General features: G+C 40.6%; 1 protein-coding gene across 2 annotated transcripts; it reads right to left on the bottom strand.

The window, feature by feature from the left end:
* Positions 1-1,537: 1,537 nt before the first annotated feature.
* znf574 (zinc finger protein 574) lies at positions 1,538-21,658 on the bottom strand. Of its 2 annotated transcripts, none has more exons than XM_083917612.1 (10): positions 21,610-21,658; positions 17,970-18,127; positions 9,739-10,918; positions 9,438-9,646; positions 8,950-9,129; positions 8,584-8,678; positions 6,383-6,477; positions 4,612-4,760; positions 3,950-4,237; positions 1,538-2,528 (listed from the first exon to the last, which is right to left on the bottom strand). In XM_083917612.1, the coding sequence occupies exons 2-10, from the start codon at positions 18,123-18,125 to the stop codon at positions 1,926-1,928; spliced, it is 2,955 nt and encodes a 984-aa protein (XP_083773738.1). In that variant the 5' UTR covers positions 18,126-18,127; positions 21,610-21,658; the 3' UTR covers positions 1,538-1,925. The 2 variants fall into 2 exon arrangements, with proteins under 2 accessions (XP_083773738.1, XP_083773737.1); XM_083917611.1 differs by lacking the exon at positions 21,610-21,658 and adding an exon at positions 19,713-19,810.
* Between the last annotated feature and the right edge of the window lie 2,021 nt (positions 21,659-23,679).

A 23,679-nucleotide genomic window follows, 5' to 3' on the forward strand; every position in this document is an offset into this window, starting at 1 on the left:
ACAACCTTTTGAAATACGATTTCCTGGTCGAAACCCTCCGTCAAACTAAAAAAAGACAACGGTCAGATATGTGATTAGAATCACTCCTTTCGTCACTTTTTTTGTTCTTCCCTGATCATCAAAAAAAAATGTAAACAAAATCAAAGCAAAAGGTTAAAAGTCCCATATGAATAGTGAGATTCCCGCATTGTCTTTTTTATTATAAAGTAGGTCACGGTGCTATATAGACACTGTGGAAGTATCAAAACACTCACTAAATAATATGAACGCGTATGTGTGTGTAGAAAGTGCCACTACAGACCCAGAAACTCTGACCAATCAGAGCAGACTGAGTTGACTTAAAGAGACAGGCGCTAAAACGCAGCGTTTCAGGCAGAGGGTGAATACAGGTATATTCAGACACACAGTATGAGAAAAATAATTAGCTCTTTGAAGATTAAAGCGCGTAAATATGTTCTAGAAGTAAAAAAAGATCATACTTTAAGTCTGAGCTAGGAAAAAAAAACATTCTCCCCTCTGTACAGCAAATAAGAGCATTCCTCTTTAGTCAGGCTGCTCATGATTTCACCTCAAGCATCAGCAATTTCATTGTGTGCCTTTGTTTGCGTGTGTTTTCTGTTTCAATGTTTGGCAGCACGTATGATAAACGGCCCTCCACCAAAATACCAGCTCTTCAATATCAGATTCTCTAGAAAGAGAGAGAAGGGCAGAATATAAAGAGCACCGAAAGAGCAGCTAGATTCTTGGCAGTGGTTCCTTTTTGCTCCTCAGGAGCCCTCCATTTCTTGATATGCTTCTCACTCTGCAAAAATGCTGCCATTTCCCCATTTCAGTTCTCCGCACAATCATCAGTATTTCTCCCTTCATGACATGAAAACAAACTAAGACTGAGTGCCTCTGCGTGTGTGTGGTTTCAAACCCCCTGTCAGCAATCACTGGGTGGGAGACAGCCATAAACTGTGCTTTAGAAGCCTATAATGGGCAACTGCAGCGCTGGCGAAACTTATATCATATTATGCCTCTTCCCATTTAGACACAAATAGGATCATTATTTTTGATAACTATACAGCAAGTGCTGGATAATTTCATTACACTTCTTGCCACTGCATAATGTTGTACTTCAGCTAAATCATCTTAAATCTTGCCGTGTCCATGTTATTATTGTATTTAATTAAAGCACAAAACCAATCAATAACACAATGTCCTACAAATTATTGGAACATTAGGGTAGATCTATACACACATTATGCCTTTCACAAACATTGGTGTGCATGTGACAGGAAAACAGAGCTGTTTGAAAAGCTGTACGCTGACTTCTGCTGAGTGGGTCTGTATATTTCTCAGCAGAAGACTTCATACTGTTTGTCAAAAGGCACAAGTGGCAATTTACTGCAGGCCCTATAAAGCCCATTCAATCTGACAGGATGGGGGCAATGCCCCGGTGTCATCTACCTTCTAAATTGATGGACGCTCACAAGGGTGAAAGCTGAAGCGTTTTATTATAAAGAAAGCTGAAGACATTTGGTGTGCCCCCACTTGTCTTACCCTAATAAATAGGGGCTTTAAGTACACGTCCGCATACAACCAAGGCTCAATTTTACAATCCGTTTTTCTATCAGTTTGAAAGACAAATTTTAAGTACATTCTGCTCTCCTGATAATTACATCTTTGTATGAATGAACCTTTGATACATTAGTTTTACACTTTTTGAACAATGCCATTAAATCTTCTGCTAAAGCAAAGTCCTCAAATTGTATCACTACACACGGTGGGTGCTTTTGTTGAAACTGGCTTAGAAACCTATCAAACTATATACATATAAGGTATTAACTCCAAATGATCAAACTTTTAACTCCCACAGTCTAAATCCTCATCTAAATACCTTTATTGTGTTGTCCTTTCTACTATAGTTTTTGATTCGCTATTTATACGGTCTCCTCCACGATAAACTCAATGGCGTGCTGCGGTGACTGGCTCGTCTCAACCCTGGTGATTTCATTTCCATCCATGGTGATCGTGGGAACATTGATGCCCTGAGCTCCCAGAACAGAGGAGGTCAGGATGACGACCTGTGAAGCGCCTTCTATTCCACCAAACTGATCAGATGGGATCATGACCGTCTCAGTACCCCCTTCGCCGCCCTGCAGTACGTAAATGGTCTGCACCGAGCCAGGATCAACCTCCCCTGTGCTGGTGGCCAGAGAAGACAGCACCTTGGCCCCCTCCAGCACCTTCTGGACATGTGCTGCCTCGGCCTCCTGTGCTGCCTGCTCAGCGTTCTCCTCAGGCAAGTCTCCGTGTAGCCGGATGTGTTTATCCAGGTTGGAGCGAGAGCGGAAAGCAGCAGGGCAGTGGTGACAGGGGTAGGGCTTCTCCCCACTGTGGGTGCGGGCGTGCTCGGTGAGCCGGGCGGCCACACTGAAACTCTTGCCACAAATCCAGCAGCAGAAAGGACGCAGGCCGCTGTGGATGCGCTCATGGTCCTGCAGGTGGGGCAGCTGGCGGAAGCGCTTGCCACATGTGACGCACTGGTGGAAGGATAAAGGTGAACAGGGAAGTTAACAATGGGATAGTGGACACAATATTTTAAAAAAAGGTAAGAGAGGGAGTAAATAAAGTACAGTTATGTTCACAATGCACTGAAATTAATATTTTCTGAGTTGCTATTTTTCTGCAGATGCAGCACTTCTGGCTGGTGTAGTGGAGGGAAGGGATGGTGAGAGAGAGAGAGAGAGAGAGAGAGAGAGAGAGAGAGAGAGAGAGAGAGAGAGAGAGAGAGAGAGAGAGAGAGAGAGAGAGAGAGAGAGAGAGAGAGAGAGAGAGAAAAGAGGGTATGGGGAATAGACACAAAGCAACGAAAACGTGTAACACTAACAATTTTTTTTAATTTTCAATCAATGTGCCGATTGTTTTCAGACAATTAACCAATTCCCTTTTTTGTCTCTATCAGTCCAAAGCACAAACATATTAAGTCCACTTTCCAGGAAGGGTTAGATAACCAGCAAAAATTTACATTGACGAAGCTGGAACCGAAAAACATTTTTTCCTTTTGGCTTGATAAAAGACTTAAACAGCTATCAGAATATCTGTGATTTATATTCTGATGATCAACTGATTGATCATTACATTGCAAGAGATGATCACACATCATGGAGAGAAGAAAGTAAAAGTTGTTGAATGACTGGCTTGCTGCCACCTGAGTGGAGACAATAAACTACGACCAGAAACTTTATTAAACATGAAGCACTACAAAAGAATGACTTTGTTGTGCTTTGCTTTGATTCCCGCTGGGAACACTCAGATTGAATCTGTAATCCTTTTTGTCATTTCTGCAGTTTCAGTGTCTCTGAGAGATATACTCTAATAAAATTCCCCTTGCTGTTGAGTTTGCTCTTTATATACTCTATAATAAATATAGGTGTTGCTTTAGGAAGGCACAGTATATTTGATTTCAATTAAAATTCATCCCCATAGCTGTGTGTTTGAGGACCAACGCTCACTGAGCCTCAATCCTTAGCATGCCTCAAAGATATGGCTCAAGCCAAAAACATTAAATCAATTTCTATAGCTCGACGTGCTGGGACGGTGATAGTTGATGTCCTGCCTCGTCACCAGAGCAAAAGAGGGAGAGGGAGAGAGTCCCAGAATAGTAACAGGCACAGAGGGGAGCTGACAGGCCCTAACTCAGCCCTGTCATTAATCACAGGTACACACGGAGGGAGGAAACACCCGTAGGACACACACTGCACAAATGGCCATGGTCCAGAACCGGAGAGATGGCCATACTATGAACGGGTGTGACCATGGGGGCAGATGCAGTGCTGGATGTCAATTTGAAATACGGGCATTAAAGGGTTAGAAAGCCTTGAATACAAAAAAAAAGAAGGACAAAATATGCTTCAGAAGGCTGAGAAATTGCCTTTTTATGCACACACACAATCTTTCTTACCTCAAAGGGCCTCTCATCAGTATGTGTCCTCATGTGAACATTGAAGGTGGAATTGTAAGCAAATTCCTTGTGGCAAATCTGACAGCGGAAGCGGGGTCGGTTTTTGGACCTGCCAAGCGTTCCTTGGAAATGGGCCAGCACATGCTTCTCCAGGGTACTGTTGGAGGTAAATCGGCGACGGCAAGGCCTCACTGGGCATTTGAGCGGTGTCTGGCCTGTGTGGGATAACCGATGGAGGTCAAGGCCCTCCTGGGTCATGCAACGATGGCCGCAAAGGTCACACTCAACCTGAGGGAGGAGGGAGAAAGCGTGGCAGGAAACAGAGATGTGAGGGAGGCAAACCGGAAAGTAAGGAGATGTAGAATGGACAGAGGGGGGCAATTAATCAAAAGAGAAAAGGTCAGTGACATAACTACGTCACAGATCGATCATGTCTAGCGACCTTTGTTTGATGACCCCTCTTTTGCTAACCCCACTTCCTTTCTGTCGGAACTGGCAAAATGCCAAAAAGCGGGTTTTGCGTATTTGTTTCATCCTTGTTAAAAACAACTCTGTCACTTCAGATTTAGCAATCTCTCTAATGCTGAATGTCTTTGTAGTGGAGAAGTAAGACCTGCTACAGAAAAATATATATAATGATATATAAATATTATTTTTCGAACCTGTCCAGTGCATCGTCCCCGGCCCTGACCCCGTCCACGACCAGTGTTCTTGTCCTCCTCTGTGGTAGGGCAACGCTGCATGTGGATTTCCAGCACTGACTGGTTCACAAACTGGGATGAACAGTGAAGACACGTCGCTGGCTGCTTGTCTGCAATGGAACAGTGTCAAGCTTTAGGCAGGTGGACAGGCTCATAATACTACAGGCTGTTACCGTGCCATGCTAATATCTGGTTCCCAAGATTTGGATGGACGGAAGGACAATACCAAAACATACTGCCTCTGGCCACAGCTGTTGCCGGCGTGAAGGCATAAAAACAGATTACAAAACAGGTGTGAAATATAATATTAATGGTCGGTTTCAGGGTCCTGGAACTGTGCATGCTGACTCTCTGTCGAGACTTACCAGGACAATAGAACAGAACCAACGTTAATGTTCTCAGTTATACCTGTGCTTTTTTGTCCTCTATGAAAAAAGGATTAGTCAGCTGACCAAAAATAAAACAGTCACTGTTGATAGTCAAATCATTATTTGGCTGGTTCCTTTTTTTTCAAATGTGATAATTTGCTGCTTTTCTTTATTTCATATAATAAAGAAATATTTCTGTCGGTCCAATATTATTTAATAGGCTCCAACTAACAATTATATTCATTATCAATTTATGTAGCCTGTTACCTTCTCTATAAAATATCAGTTTCCCAGGGCCCATTGTAAAATAATTCAAGGTGATTTTTCATCCAACCAAATGTCCAAAACCCAAAAATATTCAATTCAGATATAAAACAGGGGAAAAAAGCAGCAGAACAACTGAGAACCCAGAACCAGCAAATGTTTGGCATTTTAGCTTGAAAGTTTATTGAAATGATTGATTTTCAAAATGGTTGCAGATTATTGTTCCTGTTAGCTGGCTAATCACTTAATCATCTAATCGTTTGAGCTCTGATCAGCTGGCGCCCTATGGTATTTTGGCAAAGCACTCTCTCGCTGAGATGGTCTGGAGAACCTGGCTGGGAAATCGCTGACACTGATGGTTCATCAGTATGTCTATAGGCCGTCACGCCAACATCTTGCAATCTGCTAACCATCTGTGCCGCCTATCGTAGTGGGGTTGACTCACTCTGCTCCCCATTGGGACCCTCTAATTAAACCTTTAATAAGGACAATGTCAAGCTATGGCCCTGGACTGATCAATGGATCAATCTCTCCAATCATCCCTCTCAGAGGAGCCACATACCTCTGACCCTTGCGGCACGCTGACTCGTCAGGCTTAACTGACGAGGTTGCCATGTCAACCCCCGCCCCTTATTAAGATGAAGAGTCAACATGTTGACCCAATCCATTTACTTGCACCTTCCTCCTCCATCCACGTGGGAAACAAATCAATGGAAAGTCATTGACTTAATGCATTGGAGGAACAATGCACATATCACATGGATGTATGTTTGTAAATAAATAAGATAGGCCACCCAGGCAGGATGATTAGTTTATACAAATAATAATAATTATTGATCAATCAATAGTAATCCAATGCATGCTTTTCTGATTCGATGAACATTTTATCTAATTGGTTTCAATTACAAGCAAACAAAAGGGTTTGTATCTTTATATGTAGACCATAGTTGGTCGCATGGAAATCGTCACACAATGAAAGGATATGCCAAAATGGCTGAATAACAAAGATATTAAATGACAGAAACACCCCAACCCAGGTGACTAATGAATATTAATGAATATTAATGAATAATATGCCAGGCTGAGCCCTGAACGCTCACCTTGGTGAGTCAACGAGTGCAAGTCCAGGTCTTTCCGGCGCTTGAAGGCCTCTCCACATTCGGGGCAAGGGAATGGATGGCTGGTGTGCAGCAGTCTGTTTAATACATAATACCCAATTTCACTCAAAAGCTTTAACCAGTTGGCATACTACTGACGGTTTTAAACATGTTTTAACCTGCAAAAATAATTACATGGACAAGACTCCAGATAGGAAAAAAGGCAATAATGCTTTACAGGGACAGGCAATTATATCATACATTATAACACTGTATGAAGACTTAAAAATGTCACAAATTAAAGACACAAAAAAAAACTGTAATAAAGAGGGGGAAAAGTCATGTTTGGTTTTAAGCTGCCACTCTCTATGTGACTTGTAGGAGGATTACCAGTAAGTATGTGCTTAGCTGTGCTTCAGGTTAAATAAGGGGTATTAGCTGAGCGTATAATGGCTGGAGATAAAAAACCAGCAGTAAACTGGGAGGAGTCCGAGTTAGGACATGAAAGACTATATTTATCCATTGCATAACGTTACACTGGATACAGCCTTAGGGGAGGAGAGAAGTGCTAGGATGCATTCACCTGATGCTGCCTCAGATCTGCTCACAGCATGAAAAAAATACAAATACTGGTTCTTTGAGCAGCTTCTCATAATCAGAACAAACAAGGATGGTGAAGTTTAGGAAACATAATGCCCCAGTAGATATTGCACATATAGAATTATATACATTATGTATATCATACTGTTACAAGGAATGTCGCAGCAAAAGCACTTGACTACGCAAGTCACTTAAAGTAAAGCAGGATGCTAGAGGTGATGTGCAAGGACCTCTCAATGCACGTATAAGAGGCCAGGCTGTTTCTGTTCCCTGTTAAATAGACACCAGAAATCAATATTTCAGTGACAGCTGACCCTGAGGCAATTGGGAGAATTAAAATTTCAGTCAGGGGCACCTCTTCTCCCAGCCAGATGTTCTTTAATGAGTAGGAGTTATGCTTTAGGTACAGCTTTAGTACTACACGTAGGTACACACTAACTACAGCTAAAATGATACACTGATTAATAAACTTGTCAATGGAAGTAAAAATGATCAGCAACAATAGTGATAATCACGGATTTGTTTCAGCTATTTACACAAAAAAACAAGCAAATAAATCTCAGATGTTTATATGTGAATGTCTCTGAAGGTTCATTATTGACCTTGGCGATATACAAAACATTACGTGTATAAAATTGAACTCCTGCTGATGGAGAATGTGAGGTGCCGCTATGAGCTTGTTAGTGGAACATGAGTTGTAAGAGCATGTGGACAAAAGAATACATTTGAGGCTGTTATTTTATAGACAAATTAATGGTGATTAATTGAAAATATTGTCTGCAGATTAACTGAAAAGCCATAACACGGATTCCTGCTAGTACAGCAGAAATTGCCCATATGGTCCAATGGTTTCCAGAACATGCCACCAGTTTTGTCGGTCAGTATCGAGACAAACACAAGTGTAGTCAAAGGTATGTGAACAGTTAAATGTTTTGGGGAGCTCCGGCTTTTCCTGCTTTTGTCTCTCTTGCATTTTGGATTTAAAATGAAACACTGAAACTACTAAAATGAAACTACAGTGTTCACATTTAGATCATTGTCCTGCTGGTAAAACACTGCAAAGCCTAAAGTCAGCGCTTTAACCTTAGAGACACTGTTATATTTCACATCCAATGTGCTATAGCCAGAATCAATGTGCACGTACACACACAGTGCGTTGGCTCCCCCTTGCTCAACCAGGCAGGACAGAACCAGGCTCTTCCCCCATCCTGAGCTGTTATCGTTATCATCTTAATTTACTGGGCCTCTGTCTGTCAGTCATATGTGGCTGAGGCTCAAGGGCACCCAGACATCTCAGTCAGTGCGTTTGCTACACGGCTTTAAGGTCTTGCTCAGTAGTCAGACACGGCTCAGCTACTACAGCTCCTGGCGAGGGAAAGGTTTATCTAAATCCTGTCCTGGGTTCGGTTTGTAAACGTAATGCAAATGAATTTACGCCGTAAACGGGGTTGGAAAATACATATTGCCAATCTTTGGTCTATATGGAAATCCAGAAGATTAGATCAGGTTAATGTTGGACATAATGTACAGCATGTAATGTAAACACACTCCTTCAAATAAAGCTGAATAACTAAAGATACAAAGGTGATTTGTTGTGTTATTACTTGTGATGTTCAAGCTGATCCTCCGTGTTGAACCGTGACGGGCAGTGAGGACAAGCGAAGAGATGAGCAGCTCCCTCATTGTCCAAAGTGCACACCTGAGTTGAGGACACAGCGGTCAGGGTCAATAATAAAGAAAAATATTAAAAAGAGGATTTTACAGCAAGTTATCTACCAAAACAAATACATATATATATATATATATATAGACAATAAGAAATGATAAAAAGGTCCCAAGTGTGACAACACTACGTACATTTCAGAATCATTTCCACATAATCGTTAATATGTTAAAAATTAATCTAGCTTTTGGTTTGGTTTAGAACCATTCAATTTGAGAATGAAGGAAGAAAATGGTAGAGACCGTACCGGCTTGCGTCCTCGCTTGCGCCGAGGCTGTGTTGATGTGTGAATGCGTTGATGTCTCTTCAGGGTGGCCGCCTGAGAGAAGTTTTTGCAACAAACAGTGCAGCTGAAGGGTTTGTTGTCCGTGTGGCTCATGCTGTGGCGCAGCAGGCTCTGGGAGTTAGTGAAGGACTTTGTGCAAACCTTCACGACAACAATAAACAGTATCAGTGCCACAGTTGTATATGCAACAGTTTTAAGTACATCTTGTGAGGGAATAAACAAAGTTGCATAAGGCCACATTTGCTCAAATGATAATTTTTCCATTGTGCTGAGATACTAAAGAATCTGTCAAAAATAATGAGGTTCAGATTGCGTCTGCCTCAAACACTTCAAAAGCCTTACATCCTCTTGGCAATGTCTGCTGCATGACGTAAATTACATTTCCATCACAGGAATTCATCGCTCAGACTAAAAAAAAAGACACTTTTTGATAAGATTTTGATGGGCACCTTGCACGTGAAAAGCTTTTCCCCGGTGTGGCTGTAGACATGTGTGCGGAGGAAGACCCGGCGGGTGAAGGTTTTGCCACAGTAGGGGCAAACATGGGGTAGTGGTGTGCGGGCCCAGTCCTGCAGCAGCTTGGCAGGTGGAGGGTGGTTGGTGTTGTCGGAGTCTGCTGCAGTACTGCCCTCTGATTCCTCTTTGGTGCCCTTGTTTCCTGATACAAAATACTTCATTAAGAACCAAAACATCCTTTGCTAATTGCCTTATTTTCCCCAAATGGGCTTTAAAACAAACATTTTCACTTACCTTTGAGTGAACTACTGCCACTCAGGATCCTGAAAGAGGGCCTGCTTCTCTTAGGAAGAGGTGAACCTGATTCAGTAGCAGAGGCATGGGGGGAAAGCAGTCGCTTCTGTGCAGTATCCTGAGGTTTAATGGTGCCTGTCTCATCACCAGTTTCAGCTCCATCCGGCATCTCTGTCATCATCTCTGATGTGAAACGGTGCTGCCGGCGATGGTAGAGGTACTGGGTGGTGTTCATGAAGGTCTCACCACAATGGGGGCAACTGTGTAGTGGGTCCTTCAGGTCATGCTTCTGCTTACGATGGGTGACCAGCCCTCCCTCATCGCTAAAGCTCTCCCCACACTGGGTGCACATGAACAACTCGGGCTGTGTGAAACTGGAGGGGACACTAGTGGCGGAGGGAGTGGCATCCTGGCCGTGTTCATCGGCCCCGTTGCTCTGAGTACAAACTTCCACAGATGTCTCTGCAGGAACCACGACCATGTTTTCCTCGCCTTTCTGTCGGTGTTGCTTGCGGTGGTAAAGAAAAAGGGTGGTGTTTAGAAAGCTTTCCCCACACACGGAGCAGCGGTGCAAAGCTTCCTCAAAGCCGTGTTGGGTCTTGCGGTGGGCCACAAGTTCGGACACCAGGCCAAAGCATGACCCACAGTCCACGCACAGGAGCACTGGTTCAGGTTTAGGCTTTTTGTTTGCCCCTCTCCTCTTGGGAGACCAATCCTCTTGATTCGAGGTTGAGGTGGCCTCTTCAGAAACAGGTGGATCAGAGCTCGGAGCTAAAGAGGTCTCTGCAACTTGCTGCCCCTCTTCCTCTGCTACGGGATTCTCCAATGGTTCTGGTTTAAGGTTTTCACTAGTTTGACTCTTCGAGGGAGAAGAATCATCTGGATTTAAAGCTGAATTGGGGCTCTGATCTGAAGTGGTCTCTGGCTCAGGTTGTTCATCTGGTTTTGAATTGTCCCCAGAGGCAGACTGCTGACATTTCTCTTCTTTACGGTGTTGCTGCCAAAGGTCCAGGCTCTTAAAAAGTTCATCACAGTCTCCACACTGGTAGAGGATTCTGGGCTGGTCTGCTGTCAGGTTCTCACTGACTCCAGCCTGCCTCAGAACTGGTTGCATGGAGTGTCCTGCTTGGACTTGAATCTGTGGGACTTCAGCTGTCTTTGATATATTTATTACCTGTTGCTGCAAAGAGAAAAAAAAAAAAGAAACCGGATATTATCTTTAAATTTTTCACTCGTTCCATCTGTTTCTGCATACAAAGAAAATTACTCCTTGTAATACTAATCGAACTGTTGTTTCGAGCGAATTCAACCTGCAGTGTTTTTTTCTTTCTTTAATTATTTTCTGGCAGATGAAGGATGAGAGTTCAGTGTCGGGGTACTGAGGTCAATTAAAGCAGCGTGTGTTTCAAGCCAATGTTCATCTGAGAGCTACAGACGGCCAAGATTATGCCTCGGTCTGGCCGATAATTATCAAAGGCTCATCATGGTTCAAAAGCTCGTTCCACAGGGTTTTACATTTGCTCTATTTGGACGATAAAACCAGAACATTAAGGTAGAAGTTAAAGAAGGTTCAAGTTGTTGCAATTCCGACATTTCCGTGTCTCACATACTGTAAACATTTTATAGGTTTTGCTTTTGCTGGTTATGTTAATACCGAAGACCACCTGCAGATTAGGGCTGGCTGATTCAATAGCATTTTTTTCTTATTTTTTCCTGCACATTGACACCAGGTGTAAATAAGGACTTGTGCTATAATCCGCATCAAGTAAGTGAGAACGCATTCGACACGGACAATCTTTTGTTGTGAACTGCATGTGTGAAAGAGAAATAGTGCAGAGTTCATATGAGAAAACTGCTTTGGAGAGTCAGCTGATGGTCTGAGGCGTTTTTGTTATTAAACGCCAATGTCTTCAAAATAATGTATGTTTGCGTCTACTCTACAAATTAAAAGATTCAAACTATGTTGAAACCAAAGTGGTTTGCATTAATTGTTTTTGTAAATCATAAATGTGTCATGAATGAAAACCTCAGATGAAATATTACACTTTATGTTAAAAGTTAGTTACTTTCTCCGGTGAGAGTCCTAAATGTATTGCCAAAAAAGGGCATGTCTTTTATTAAGCTGGTACAGAATATAAATCTGTTAGCTCTGAAGCAGGTTCTGACACACTGCTTTTTTATCTACATCACTCAAGCCTGTAATGGAGCAGAATGTCAGGATTAGTCTAAATCAAGGCTGATGTTTTGAACTCACCGGGAATGTAAAGAATGTTTTTCTATCTCATGTACTGCGGCTCTACACAATGGAGGACTTGCCAAGGTTGCAGAGGATATAGCGTTTATTGGCTGCTCAGGTTTTGCTTTAGCTTACAATAAATGAAACTACGAAAATGGCAAAAAAAAACACCTCACTTACTATACTCTTGTTTAAAAGATTCTAATTTTATTAGCAATATCAGCTGGAAAGGTACCAAGCTGCTATCCAGTGCTCTGAGACTGAAAAGCAGAACAAACATTAAGTCTTAAAGGGATAGTTTGGCTTTTTTGAATTGGGAATGTATGTGCATGAGGTACTCATTGTCAGTGTATTACCTATAGTAGATGACGGTTAGCACCCTGACAGTTTGATTTAACCAGCCAATGTTTGATTTAGCCACTTCAAAAAAAAAGCCACCTAAAGAAATATCTGTTTAAGCGTATGCTATGTTTAGAATATTTCCGTCGGCTTACCTTGCCACCAGACGACCTTTTCCCTTTGCACTATGTGTATATTTCTACATATTACACCGCAGATCAGCTGTTCAGGCTGGACTATCCATGGTTTATTAACAAATCCAAGAAAATAAAGTGGTTATGGCAGCGACAATAAAATGCTGTTGACTGCAGAGACAAGAGGATCCCTTTATGAGACGTATACAGAAGAAATACTTTTACAGAGAGACACTGCGGAGGGGGAAACTTCTGTGGAAACTTGAGGAAAGCGCTGTCTGAGGTAAAGTCGAAAATATATTCTTAGTATATAGTACATTTAAATTGAAATGGATTGTTTTACGTGTCTAAAGTAGCTTAGCCTCCAAGTGGGCAATCCTGTTTCTCCAAACTGGCGGCACGTTAACTGTCTTCTACTGAACGTGACAATGGCCAAGTACCTAAACCCCACTTCAAAAAAGCTGAACTTTCCCTTTAAGGCCTAACAAGCAGGCACTGCAGTTGGCAGATTACAATTTTTACAACTAAGAAAAGGATTTAGGCTTTCAGAGAGCAGCCCTAGTGAGTTTTATTACCAAATTACTAAATCATTATTAGAGAGCCCTAATGGTGCTATTATGTGTGGTGCATATTTTTAGTATGTTGATAAGGGAGGCTGCAGATGAGTCATACTTTCATCCAAAATGGAAATCAGAAGAAGAGGATGATTGGTTTAGTAAGAGCAGGGCGAAAGTGCAAACTTTGAGCTGTTTAGAGAAGAGTTTTGAGGAGACATTTGTCTTTAAGAGCTTGATCCTCTCACTTCGAAAATTAAAGGGACAAAAATCAAATGCAAGTTACATCTTAGTACTTTCTGGTCTCCGTGTTCTGTCATCTTACTTCCCTGAATTCCATCACTTGTCTGAGAAAAGGTAGATTCTTTTTTTAAATGCTCAATTGAATCAACACAGAAATTATGATAATCTAGCTAATGAATTGGGGATTCTTGCAACAAATCAGCTAATAGTAAAGTGGGGGACAGGAAGCCATAAGATACCCAGGTGTAATAGCATTTCTCTGATTCATGTATGAGAAGACCAACAAGCGATCCATCAGGTGACAGGGTGGCACTGATGCATTTCTCATGCTCCTCTCCTGCTGGTTACTCAGGATGCAATTCGTCCATCATGAGTGTTACCGTGCTTTATGGACGTGTGTTGTAAGGATGGAAGTCCGGGCACAAGTTCTGACAGCCCTGCCTTACTGCCAAACAACATCCAATGACTGCTTTTAACCTTGAAGGCTTTCTTAAGCTGTCATGGGAAAATCAAAAGAAAAAGTGCCAGTTGCACCAAGACTCAGCTCAATACGTCAAAGTCAAATGAAGTCACTCACCCTATTACACAACTTTTAAAGTGCAATTCAAATAGCATCTTAGCAGGACTTAATAGAGCTCAGCATTTTGATGAAATTCATCCCAGAAGAATAAATTCCAAACAAGACACATATTGTAGAATATACTGAATACAAAGCGAAAATCCACAGACCTCTCAAATTCACACTGAGCCAAAACAATAAACGTACAACTGGATTTACATACAGAAGCATACATTTAGTACACAGAGGGATTCACTAAAAAAGAAAAATAGGTTGTTTTTTTCTCATTCTCTTGAAAACTAATTGTTAATTATTGTTGGAGCATGAACAACACTCTAGTGATTTCGCTGGACCAAATTGTGTGTAAATGTGGCTTCCTGGACCTCAATTAGGCCCACGACCTTTATCACATGTCATCCCCTGCTGCTCCTAATTACTCCTGTTTTCTTCTACTACTGGGATTTAACCAATGAATGCATAAAAACAATGTTAGTGCTGGCAAGTAGGGATGTCCGATAATATCGGCCCACCGATATTATCGGCCGATATTGAGTTAAAAATGTAATATCGGGAATTATCGGTATCGGGTTTTTACAACCGATGTTAGTTCTGTAGGCTTCAGCATTTCCGAGTGTACCTGAATGCAATACGGGCCGTTTACAGGCGCGTGCTTGATGACGTATAACAACAACAACACGCTTCACTCGGAGGTTGCTAACCGTGGCTAACAAGCTTCAGCTCTCCCGGTGCATGAGATGTCCGTGGTTTGGAAGTATTTCCAAGTGTCATCTACTAACAGTAAATGTGCGCTTTGCAATGACTGCAAGGCGTCCGTTATGAGAGGAGGAAACAAGGCGTCTTCCTTTAATACATCACATTTGATCACTCACCTCAAGAAGAATCATGCGGAGTTATACGCTACATCTGTGCAGCAAAGTGATGAGAAGAAGCAACAGCCGACACCGAGAACAAAACTTTTTCTATCGTTCAAGATGCCGGATTCACCAAACGCGTGGAGTTTCTCGAGCCACGTTATGTCTGTATAACGCCCAGTCGCAAGTGTTTCTCAGACCAGTGTTTACCCGAACTGTACAGCCCTGTTTACAGTCACGTCGAGAAGGTAATTTCTGGTGCTGTATCTGTTAGATCCAATACAGGTTAGCATGTTGAGCTTAACTGCTAATTTATTGATTGTATTATTTGCCAAGTTACGGCTCAGGCGTTACTCAGTCTGGAAAAAGAGAACTATGTTTGTTTACTACTCTGGACTGAAGCTATGCATCTTCCTGGTTTTGATAATGTCTGTAGTGTTGTTTGAGGCAAAATATTCTCTCTAAAAACACAATCAAATAAATGAATGGCACTTTTTTCAATAACTTATTTTGTACAGACTGTGTTTACATTTGAAAAGCCATGTTGCATTTATGTATGCATCCAGTGGGGCATCACAATAAAATTAGGCATAATGTGTTAATTCCATAATAGGTGATATGTGATGAATTCTGGTGTAAAAAGGCTGCATATATCGGTATCGGGTGATATCGGTATCGGAAATTAAGGGTTGGACAATATCGGAATATCGGATATCGGCAGAAAAGCCAATATCGAGCATCCCTACTGGCAAGTATTTCTTTAAATCATTATGCTATTGTACTGTATTATGTACCTTTATAAAATGCCATCTCTTCATCATTTAATACTAGAGATTTGTGTGAAGTGATTTGCGTAGAAATTCTTGAGCTATGGCCACAAATGTGTTTTGTGAGGTCTCAGTGACCTTGACCTTTAACCTCCAATATCTAATCAGTTCAGCCAGAAGTCCAAGTGGACATCTGTGCTTCATGTTGTAGATACAGTGCCTCAAGCCACAGCTGTCGCAGAGCACGGAGGCATAAACATGCACATATATTCTGAAATATAGAGTCTTATTAAAAACTCTGCATAATCAATCCACTTTTAGCACGGTTACACCTGTTTGTCTCAGTAGTGACTCACTACTCTGATAACGAAGGTGCTAATGAGTTATTTTACCATTACCCTAGGCAGAGACCATTTCCAGGTAGCACTTAAGCACTTAGAAAAGTATTGAATAATCTGCTATACGGCCACTGCCAATTCATCAGGGTAAACGTAAGAGGTCCAACAGATGTACTGCTGCTATAACTTAGTGCCCGATTTGTGTCTTAAATACGTTACGTTTGCTGGGGCATTCCAGCCCAAAACAAACTTATTTTATTGTTACACCCAGTTGCCAGTTTATCAGGTACACCTAGAGCTCGGTTATGTTTTTGTTGAAGCTGTTTCAGAGAGATGTTGATTCAATGTTATGGTAATTTTGGAGGCTGCCATTTGTGGTGCTGCTGAATTGTGTTGGGTTGCATAGAGAATCTCTGAAAAATCCTTGACAACAAAGTAATGTCTAAGAAACCCACACAGTTACTGAACTGTGGAGGAGACTGCAAGAAGAATGGACCACGATCAAACCAGAGCAGAGCGAGAAACTAGTGATGTCCTGTGGGTGCAGATGTGCTGAAGTCATTCAAAGCTGTGGCCCCTTTTGAATCCTATAGAAGAAAACATTGTCACAATTTTCTCTTCTGACACAATGGTTACTGTTCTCTAATTTTGCTCACTGCTTTTTTCACAACTGTGGTACTGTTGAAGTACCTTGGTTATTAAAAAACTATGCTAGTACAGCAGAGGTAAAGCCATAGCGGATATTCTATCAAATTCTGAACAATAAAAAAAGAACAATATTTCAGAATAAATCAAATCTTAATAATTTGTTCTCTAATTTTGACCTTCAGTGTATGCACTTATCTTTAACCTTTGGGAGTGTATGATTTATTGCTGTTGTATCAAACTGCATTAGTTTTAGCTCGGCAAATAACACAAATTGGCAATTGTATTATTTATTTTTATCACTATCTAATCCAAAAAACACTGACTGGTTATTCTATGACTAATCATGTGACATCAGCATGTACTAAAATCGGATGTTAAAACAAAGCAACACCTTGAAATGAGTCAGTAAATCACTTTAAACAGCTCAGTGTTAAGTGCTCTGATCAAGGTCACTATGACCATGATGAGTAGCAGAACATTGTCAATTTATTACTACAGTTATACTTGTCGCCAATGTCATTCTCCAGGGCCTCATTTACACAAAGTTCCTAAATCTGCAATCCTATCTCATAGCAGTTTAGGATGACAATTAGAATCTTTGGTATTACAGAAACTTGTTTCCTGACATTGGCATGGCATTTAGGAAAAACTCCTATCAGTATAGGAATTTAGTCATTACATATCCTAAGTTATCAATCATAACGTGGGATGGTATAAGATGACTAAGATGGTATAGACCCTGTCCTAAATTTAAAAATGACTGCGAAAAAATCGCAGCACCAGTCGTTAGGTCTGTATAACAATGACAAGCTTAGTACCCAGTAGAAATTCAGTCAACTTAGCTAATTAGGTAGCTAATCAGGTCGTTAATATATAGCTACTTAAATGGGAGTTAGCTTAATGTCAGATCACCAACGTTAGCCAGGTTTGCTTTTTACTTTCTAATTTCTGTGCTAACGTAAAAGAAGGAGAAACAGGTCTGTTGCTAACAACTTTTTTAAGATGACACTAACTATCGCTAGTCAGAAAAGATCAAGATCAAGATCGCTAACATTAGCTAACAGGAAAGGGGAAAATTGACCGAGCTTCTGCCAGGTGCCAAGTTTGCTCACTGTTTTGGAGCACAGAGCGAAAAGGAGCGGAACTGAGGAAGGGTCTATATGGAAGAAAGCTTCCCAAAAATGTTCTCTTGTCTGTTACAGAAAACTAGCCAGCGACAAGTGAAGTGAGACAGCCATTTGTCATGGATACAGGCAGGCTTACGTCCTAAACACAGATTCATGACAGGACGAGTGCCGACTGAAGAATCAAGTTTACAGTTCAAGTTAGGATTTCTTAAGGTAAGATTAGATAAGAGGTCTAAGACAAGCCGTGGCTTTAGGAACTGCTTCTGTAATAGTAAGATATGATTTTTCCTATCTATGAACCTTAAGTTAAGATAGGACAAGCAGTTGTCAGTTGATTCTCGTTCTGTTCCATTCCCAGCTCAAAGATCCTGCTATCCACGATTAAAGGGGGATATTGACACTACCAGTATTTACCCGAGTCTGTAGCAGTGGAAGAGTGACAGAGGTGGTTCCAGGTGTGGCTGGCTGTTCATCCTCAGCAGTGCATGTCAACTGGTGCTCGAGAACCTCTTCCAGGGTGTTGAACTCCTGGTAGCAGGGGAAGCACATGTACACCGACGAACTCTCCATGGCTGCAAGGGGATTAGAAATCAAAACATTTCATAAGAAACGCAGCAATGCATAAGTGTGGAGGTGAAGCAGTTCACAAAACTCAGAATGCTTAGAATATGAAAGTAATATCACAACGTGAGTCTTTTACAGATGCCTTCCCACCATTACCCATTACATTTGAAGTTGGGTTGTGAACATTGCCCTCTCCTGATGAAAAGAAGTGTCTGCATATATTATCGAGACAACAGCTTGGACACAAGGCTAACCCTGGGGTTGCCAGGATGACTCACCATGCACTGAGCCCGGGCTAATTGTTATTTTGACCATGCAGATTGCTGCTCAGGTAGAGACCTTGCCAAGTCCCTCTCTCTGTCATTTCATAGGCCAAACCGACATTTAGCTCCAACATCAATTAGATATGTGCCATAATTGGACCCACTGGAAGTGCATGCTGCTGCTGAATCTAATCATAATCAAACACAATCTCTGCAACACACCCCACTCACTGGATACTAACAGCCCTCTTACTGCACCAGCAAAGCACTACTTTGAAAAACTAACCTTGCAAATCAAAGAAACTTGCTGAATACCTTTGACATCAATGTCACACACCTTCTAGTTGATGATTTTAATTGGCACACAAGGCTATGACAAAGGATAAGGCTGGCATATTCCATTATTTCACTACAAATCCCAGAACAAGAACAAAACTATGCTTTGTAGGGCTGCCACTAACTATTTTCAATATCGATTTACCTGGCCATTATTTTCTTGATAAATCATTTGGCCAGTAAAATGTCACAAAATTCGGGAAAAAGTTTCTTGAAGTCCAAGTGGATGTCTTTAAATGTTTTGTTTTGTCAGTCCATAATCCACAGATACTCAGTTTAATATGATATAAAACAGAGAAAAGCAGGAAATATCCATAAATGATACTGAAAACAGTCTTCTCTGTCATTTTTGCATGAAAAATTACTTAATTAATGATTATTAAAATAGTTAGCAATTATTTTTCAATTAGTCGACTAATTGTTGCAGCTCTAATGCAATGTAAGTCTATCTGCCCACGTGTTCCTGCTGAAGATGTAAATCTTTGAAAATGGATTACAGATATAGATTTTTTTTGGCACCATGTCCAAAAAAAAGTAATTTCCTAAAACAACTGGGCAGTTGCCACTGAAGGTTTAAGTAAACGTAACTCAAATAGGGGTCAAAATATTGTTGTTGGGGCTGTTTTCAGCTGCATGTTTGGTGATTTATAGAGCATTTACAGCAGCGGGATGGTGTATGTGGGACCAACATTTATAGCTAAGACGTAACATGTCACTCACTAATATGTTTTTAACAGTTTTCAGACAACAATGAAGATCTATGAGATTTTATCAGGCATTTGCAACACAGGGCAATACCGTTAGTGGGATAAATTCATTATTGATTTGGGTGTTTTCGCAGGTCTTGTTTATAGTATGAAAAATATAGAATATAACCACATAACTTAAAAGGCATAGGTCTGTGTCTGTTTGCACCCTTCTTCTCAGCTGAACTATACTGCCCAGGTACTAATTGTCAGATTCAAACCACTGGGTTTGTGAAAGATTGCAACACCTTCAGGGTTCTTTTCCAGAGATTATTTTCCAGGAGTTTTCCAGGAGTTTTGCAGTGATGATCGAGCTGGTATGACAGACAGTGATAGCTCCATACAGTTCCTCTCTGTGGAAGTATGATTTAAAAGATGTGCAGTCAATGGCTGTAAGTTATCTATGTAATCATCTCTTAAATGCTTAGAAATTATGACAATTTGAACATGGAATAATAAAATCTATGAGAATTAACAGCTGGCAGTGACTAATATTTACATTTGAAAGAGAGAAAAAAACATTTTTTATCCAACTTGCATGTGCTACCATGTTTACTGACTTGAGTGTGTGTTCACAGCGTTTCCACAACACAACAGACTATTCAAAATAATCTTGTCCATAAACTACCATTTAAATGTTAATATGATCCTGAACATAATTTAGCCCTTTCAGATTGAGATGGGATTCGTTTAGGGGAGCTCCGGTAGATAGCCTTGCAGTTCATTGTCATCCTAATGAAAATATAAGAATAATGAAATAATTTAGAAATCAACCTGAGGTCTTTTCCAGTCAATAGCACCTTAAAAGGAGCTCTACTCAAAATACTGGGATGAAACCAGTGTCTCAGTTGCCGATGTGCACCATTGTTTGCCATGCGGCGTAACCACAGTCTGAGGTCATTCCTGAAGCTCTTTGAGGATTTGTTACAGACTGTTTTCACCTTTTTTTCATACAGTCACAGCAATAACGGCCTCATAAGACTTCAATTGCCCTTGAGCAGCTGCAGAAGTTTATTAAATCTACACTATATAGCCTTACACCTATCAGATTTACGCTGCTCAGAGTGAGAATCAATAAAAATATGAGAATGCTGAAATAATTTTCCATGACAACACAGGAATTTCCAGGACATTTTATCACTGTTTGGCAGTGACATTAAGTGATGAGGTGTGAGGTGGTGTACTACATCTGCTTTTACCCATTTACCTTTTTACACCTTTTTACAATGTGGATATTTCTCTACAATTAGTCTGCTTATTTATACATTTTATTTTTTAGGTATCTCTTACATTGTATTTTTATATTACTGCTGTGTGTGTCTGTGTGTGTGTGTGTGAGAGAGTGTGTGGGTAATGCTGCTGTTACACTGCAATTTTCCAGCTTCGGATCAATAAAGTATTTCTTTTCTATTGTAATAAGTTGTCAGGTGTACTTTACATCTGTCTAAACGCCAAGGATGTTATTCCATGACACGAATTATGGAAGATAACCTAACGCTATCCAGTACTTGAGTGTTTACTGTGGTTTGATATTGACTCACAGCCGGGGGGGAAGAGAGACAATAAAAAAAAAACACCAGCTTCTGTCTAGTTCATGCATTGGCCGGCTAACACCAAGCATCACTTGGGCTGCTTTGACCGTTTTGCTTGGGTGTCTGACCCGAGCTAGCAAGAATGACAGCTCCACAGCTAGCCAAAGCTAACGGTTAGCAGCTAGCACACTATTATCTCTACTGCTGTTTTGCTAACATGCAACGATGGCCATTTTTCTGGCTAACGTGTCCTCGGCGTGGTAGCTACAGTTAGCTCGAAAGCTAATAAAAACAACCGTCAGATGACTCTTTGGTAGCCGGTACATAAGCCACATTAGCTGGCGACAAAAACCCCTTTAACCACTTGGACCAGTGGTGCTGACTTTAACGTTACCGAGGAGAAGGAGAAGAAGAAGAAGAAGAAGAAGAGACGAAGAAGGAGGGCGGGATACGCTTCTTCGGTGGTATAATGGCGGCGACAGACTAAAAGTTAACATTAGCTGTCTCCCCCCGCTGAAAACCTCCATACATCAGTACGTCAATGTGTATTATATATCACCGAAAAAGTAGCATTTAATTATAAAATAGGTAAAAATAATTCAACATAACTCACCGCACTAACAGTGGTTACCGGCCGTGGAAATAGGACTTCAGGTTTTTTTTTTCTTCTGTATGTTAGAAGGCTGGATGTGATTGGCTGTGGCGGTCACTTCATGGACCAATAGTGTTCGACGACACACACACACTAGCAGTTTGTAAACCAAGCGCGCGCCGCTATAGAACGTTTCAAATAAGATGTACTGTATGGTTTCCATGACAACACAAGTAAATAACAGAAAGAAATATACCCAATTAAAGGTTATATTCGCTAGTTAGCTTACTTTTAGCTAGCATATATTTTCATTTCTCTTTGCTATTTCAACCATAAATCCACTGTTTCGACCATTTCCCCATTAATTTTAGTTATTTTAACTGTGTATCAAGTTAGCTAGCTTTAAGTACATTTACTGAAGTGGGCTGCTGTAATGTTACTTGAATACAAATGTGAGTATTTCCATTTTATGTTACTATATCATACTACTTACTAAAGTGACATTTCGGAAGCACATATTGTATTTTTTTAACCTTCTATTTTGGGGATTTGGATAATTAATCCAAAATATAAAATAACATTGGGGGAGTAAAGGATTTGAACACTTTTTTTAAACCATTTTTCCTTTTTTCAATTTCACTATTTAGTAGTTATCTGTTATTATCCACTACTTTTGTACTTTAAGTATTTCAGCTTCTCTGCTTCAACGCTAAATAGTTTTCACACAATCTTAAAGATTAAATATGTAGAATCTTCAATAAAAGCTATATTTAAGAAAATAATAATAATAATAATAATAATAATAATAATAATAATAATACACCCACGGGGTGTTTTGAGGGGTAAACTTGAACCTTTGATACTCTAAGTAGGCCTATATTTTGTGGTTAGTCCTTAGCCTATATGAAAGGGGACATATGCTCATTCGTAGGTTCATACTTGTATTTTGGGGTTGTACTAGAACATGTTTATGTGCTTTAGTGTTCAAAAAACACATAATCTTCCTCCTAATGTCTGTCTGAATATACATGTATTCACTCTCTATCTGTGTGCACAAGATTGCTGGATTAATACTGGATTTAATAACTATAATAATTATTACTATTTTTATTAAAGATGCGACTCGGGGGAATTGTTGGGTCATAACTAAGTCATAAAGTGTGGTCTTTACCTACTCTTAATGTGAAGTGTCTTGAGATAACTTTTGTTAGGATTTGGCACGATAAATAAAATTTAGTTGAATTGTTTTAGCACCTGTCTCTTTAAGCCCTCCTCCCAAAAAACCCAGGCCTGCTCTGATTGGTCAGTGTTTCTGGGTCCTCTGTATCTGCACTGCTTACTGTGCTGTCATTTTCTGTGTTTATCCTGATTATAAGAAATAAAAACACTTCCACCTCAAGGTCCACATACTAGCTTTTTTCTTCTTCTTTTTTTTAACATAGCATTGATTTGTACAGTCTATGATCTGTACCAGTGGATAGAAATTGCCTCTGTTGTCATCAGTGGATCTCAGGTGGGGATTGTTTTTTTTTATAAAGTATTATGTCCAATGTCCTATAACACAAATTAAGACATTGTGATATAGTTAATTGCCCAAGAATAATTAAGTAAGCAAGCTGAGTTCATAAAGTGCTGTTAGTAAAATCAATACATCTTCTTTGCTTTAGATTATTTAAACTGGACCCCATGTGTCCAAAATGCCAAGGCCAACCCCATTAGATTAGTGTTTAAACTTCATGGCCCAGAGTTCTCGTTTACATTAGGATAAGAAAGTTCAACTTGCAGAAATATGATATCTCATTCTATACAGTTAAAGTGGTTGCAGTGCAGAACACACACTGTCGGCTTTGTGTTTTTAACTTACAGGTTCTAAACCAGAAAATCAACTTGAGATATTTTCCGGTTTTTAATGGCTCCTTACAGGAGCTCTACTCAAAGTACAGGGGGGAAACGTAGGCTGTGATTGCCGATGTCTCAGATACTGATGTGCACCACTGTTTACCAAGCGACGTAACCACAGTCTGAGTCAGTGGCGTGCACAGACTTTTTGAAGGGCAGGGGCAAAGAGGGAAAAAAAAGGGCACATATAGC

Source organism: Echiichthys vipera (assembly GCF_963691815.1).
Source record: "Echiichthys vipera genome assembly, chromosome: 8".
In the NCBI taxonomy this organism is placed as follows: Eukaryota; Metazoa; Chordata; class Actinopteri; order Perciformes; family Trachinidae; genus Echiichthys; species Echiichthys vipera.

Bases quoted from the DNA above. Each gene is read 5' to 3' on its own strand.
- znf574 (XM_083917612.1), bottom strand. From the start codon at position 18,125: ATGGAGAGTTCGTCGGTGTACATGTGCTTCCCCTGCTACCAGGAGTTC. The intron at 9,130-9,437 runs GTGCCCATCAAA...GTTGTCGTGAAG, and splicing joins AAAAGCTTTTCACGTGCAAG to GTTTGCACAAAGTCCTTCAC. The intron at 8,679-8,949 runs GTACGGTCTCTA...TCCTCAACTCAG, and splicing joins GCAAGCGAGGACGCAAGCCG to GTGTGCACTTTGGACAATGA.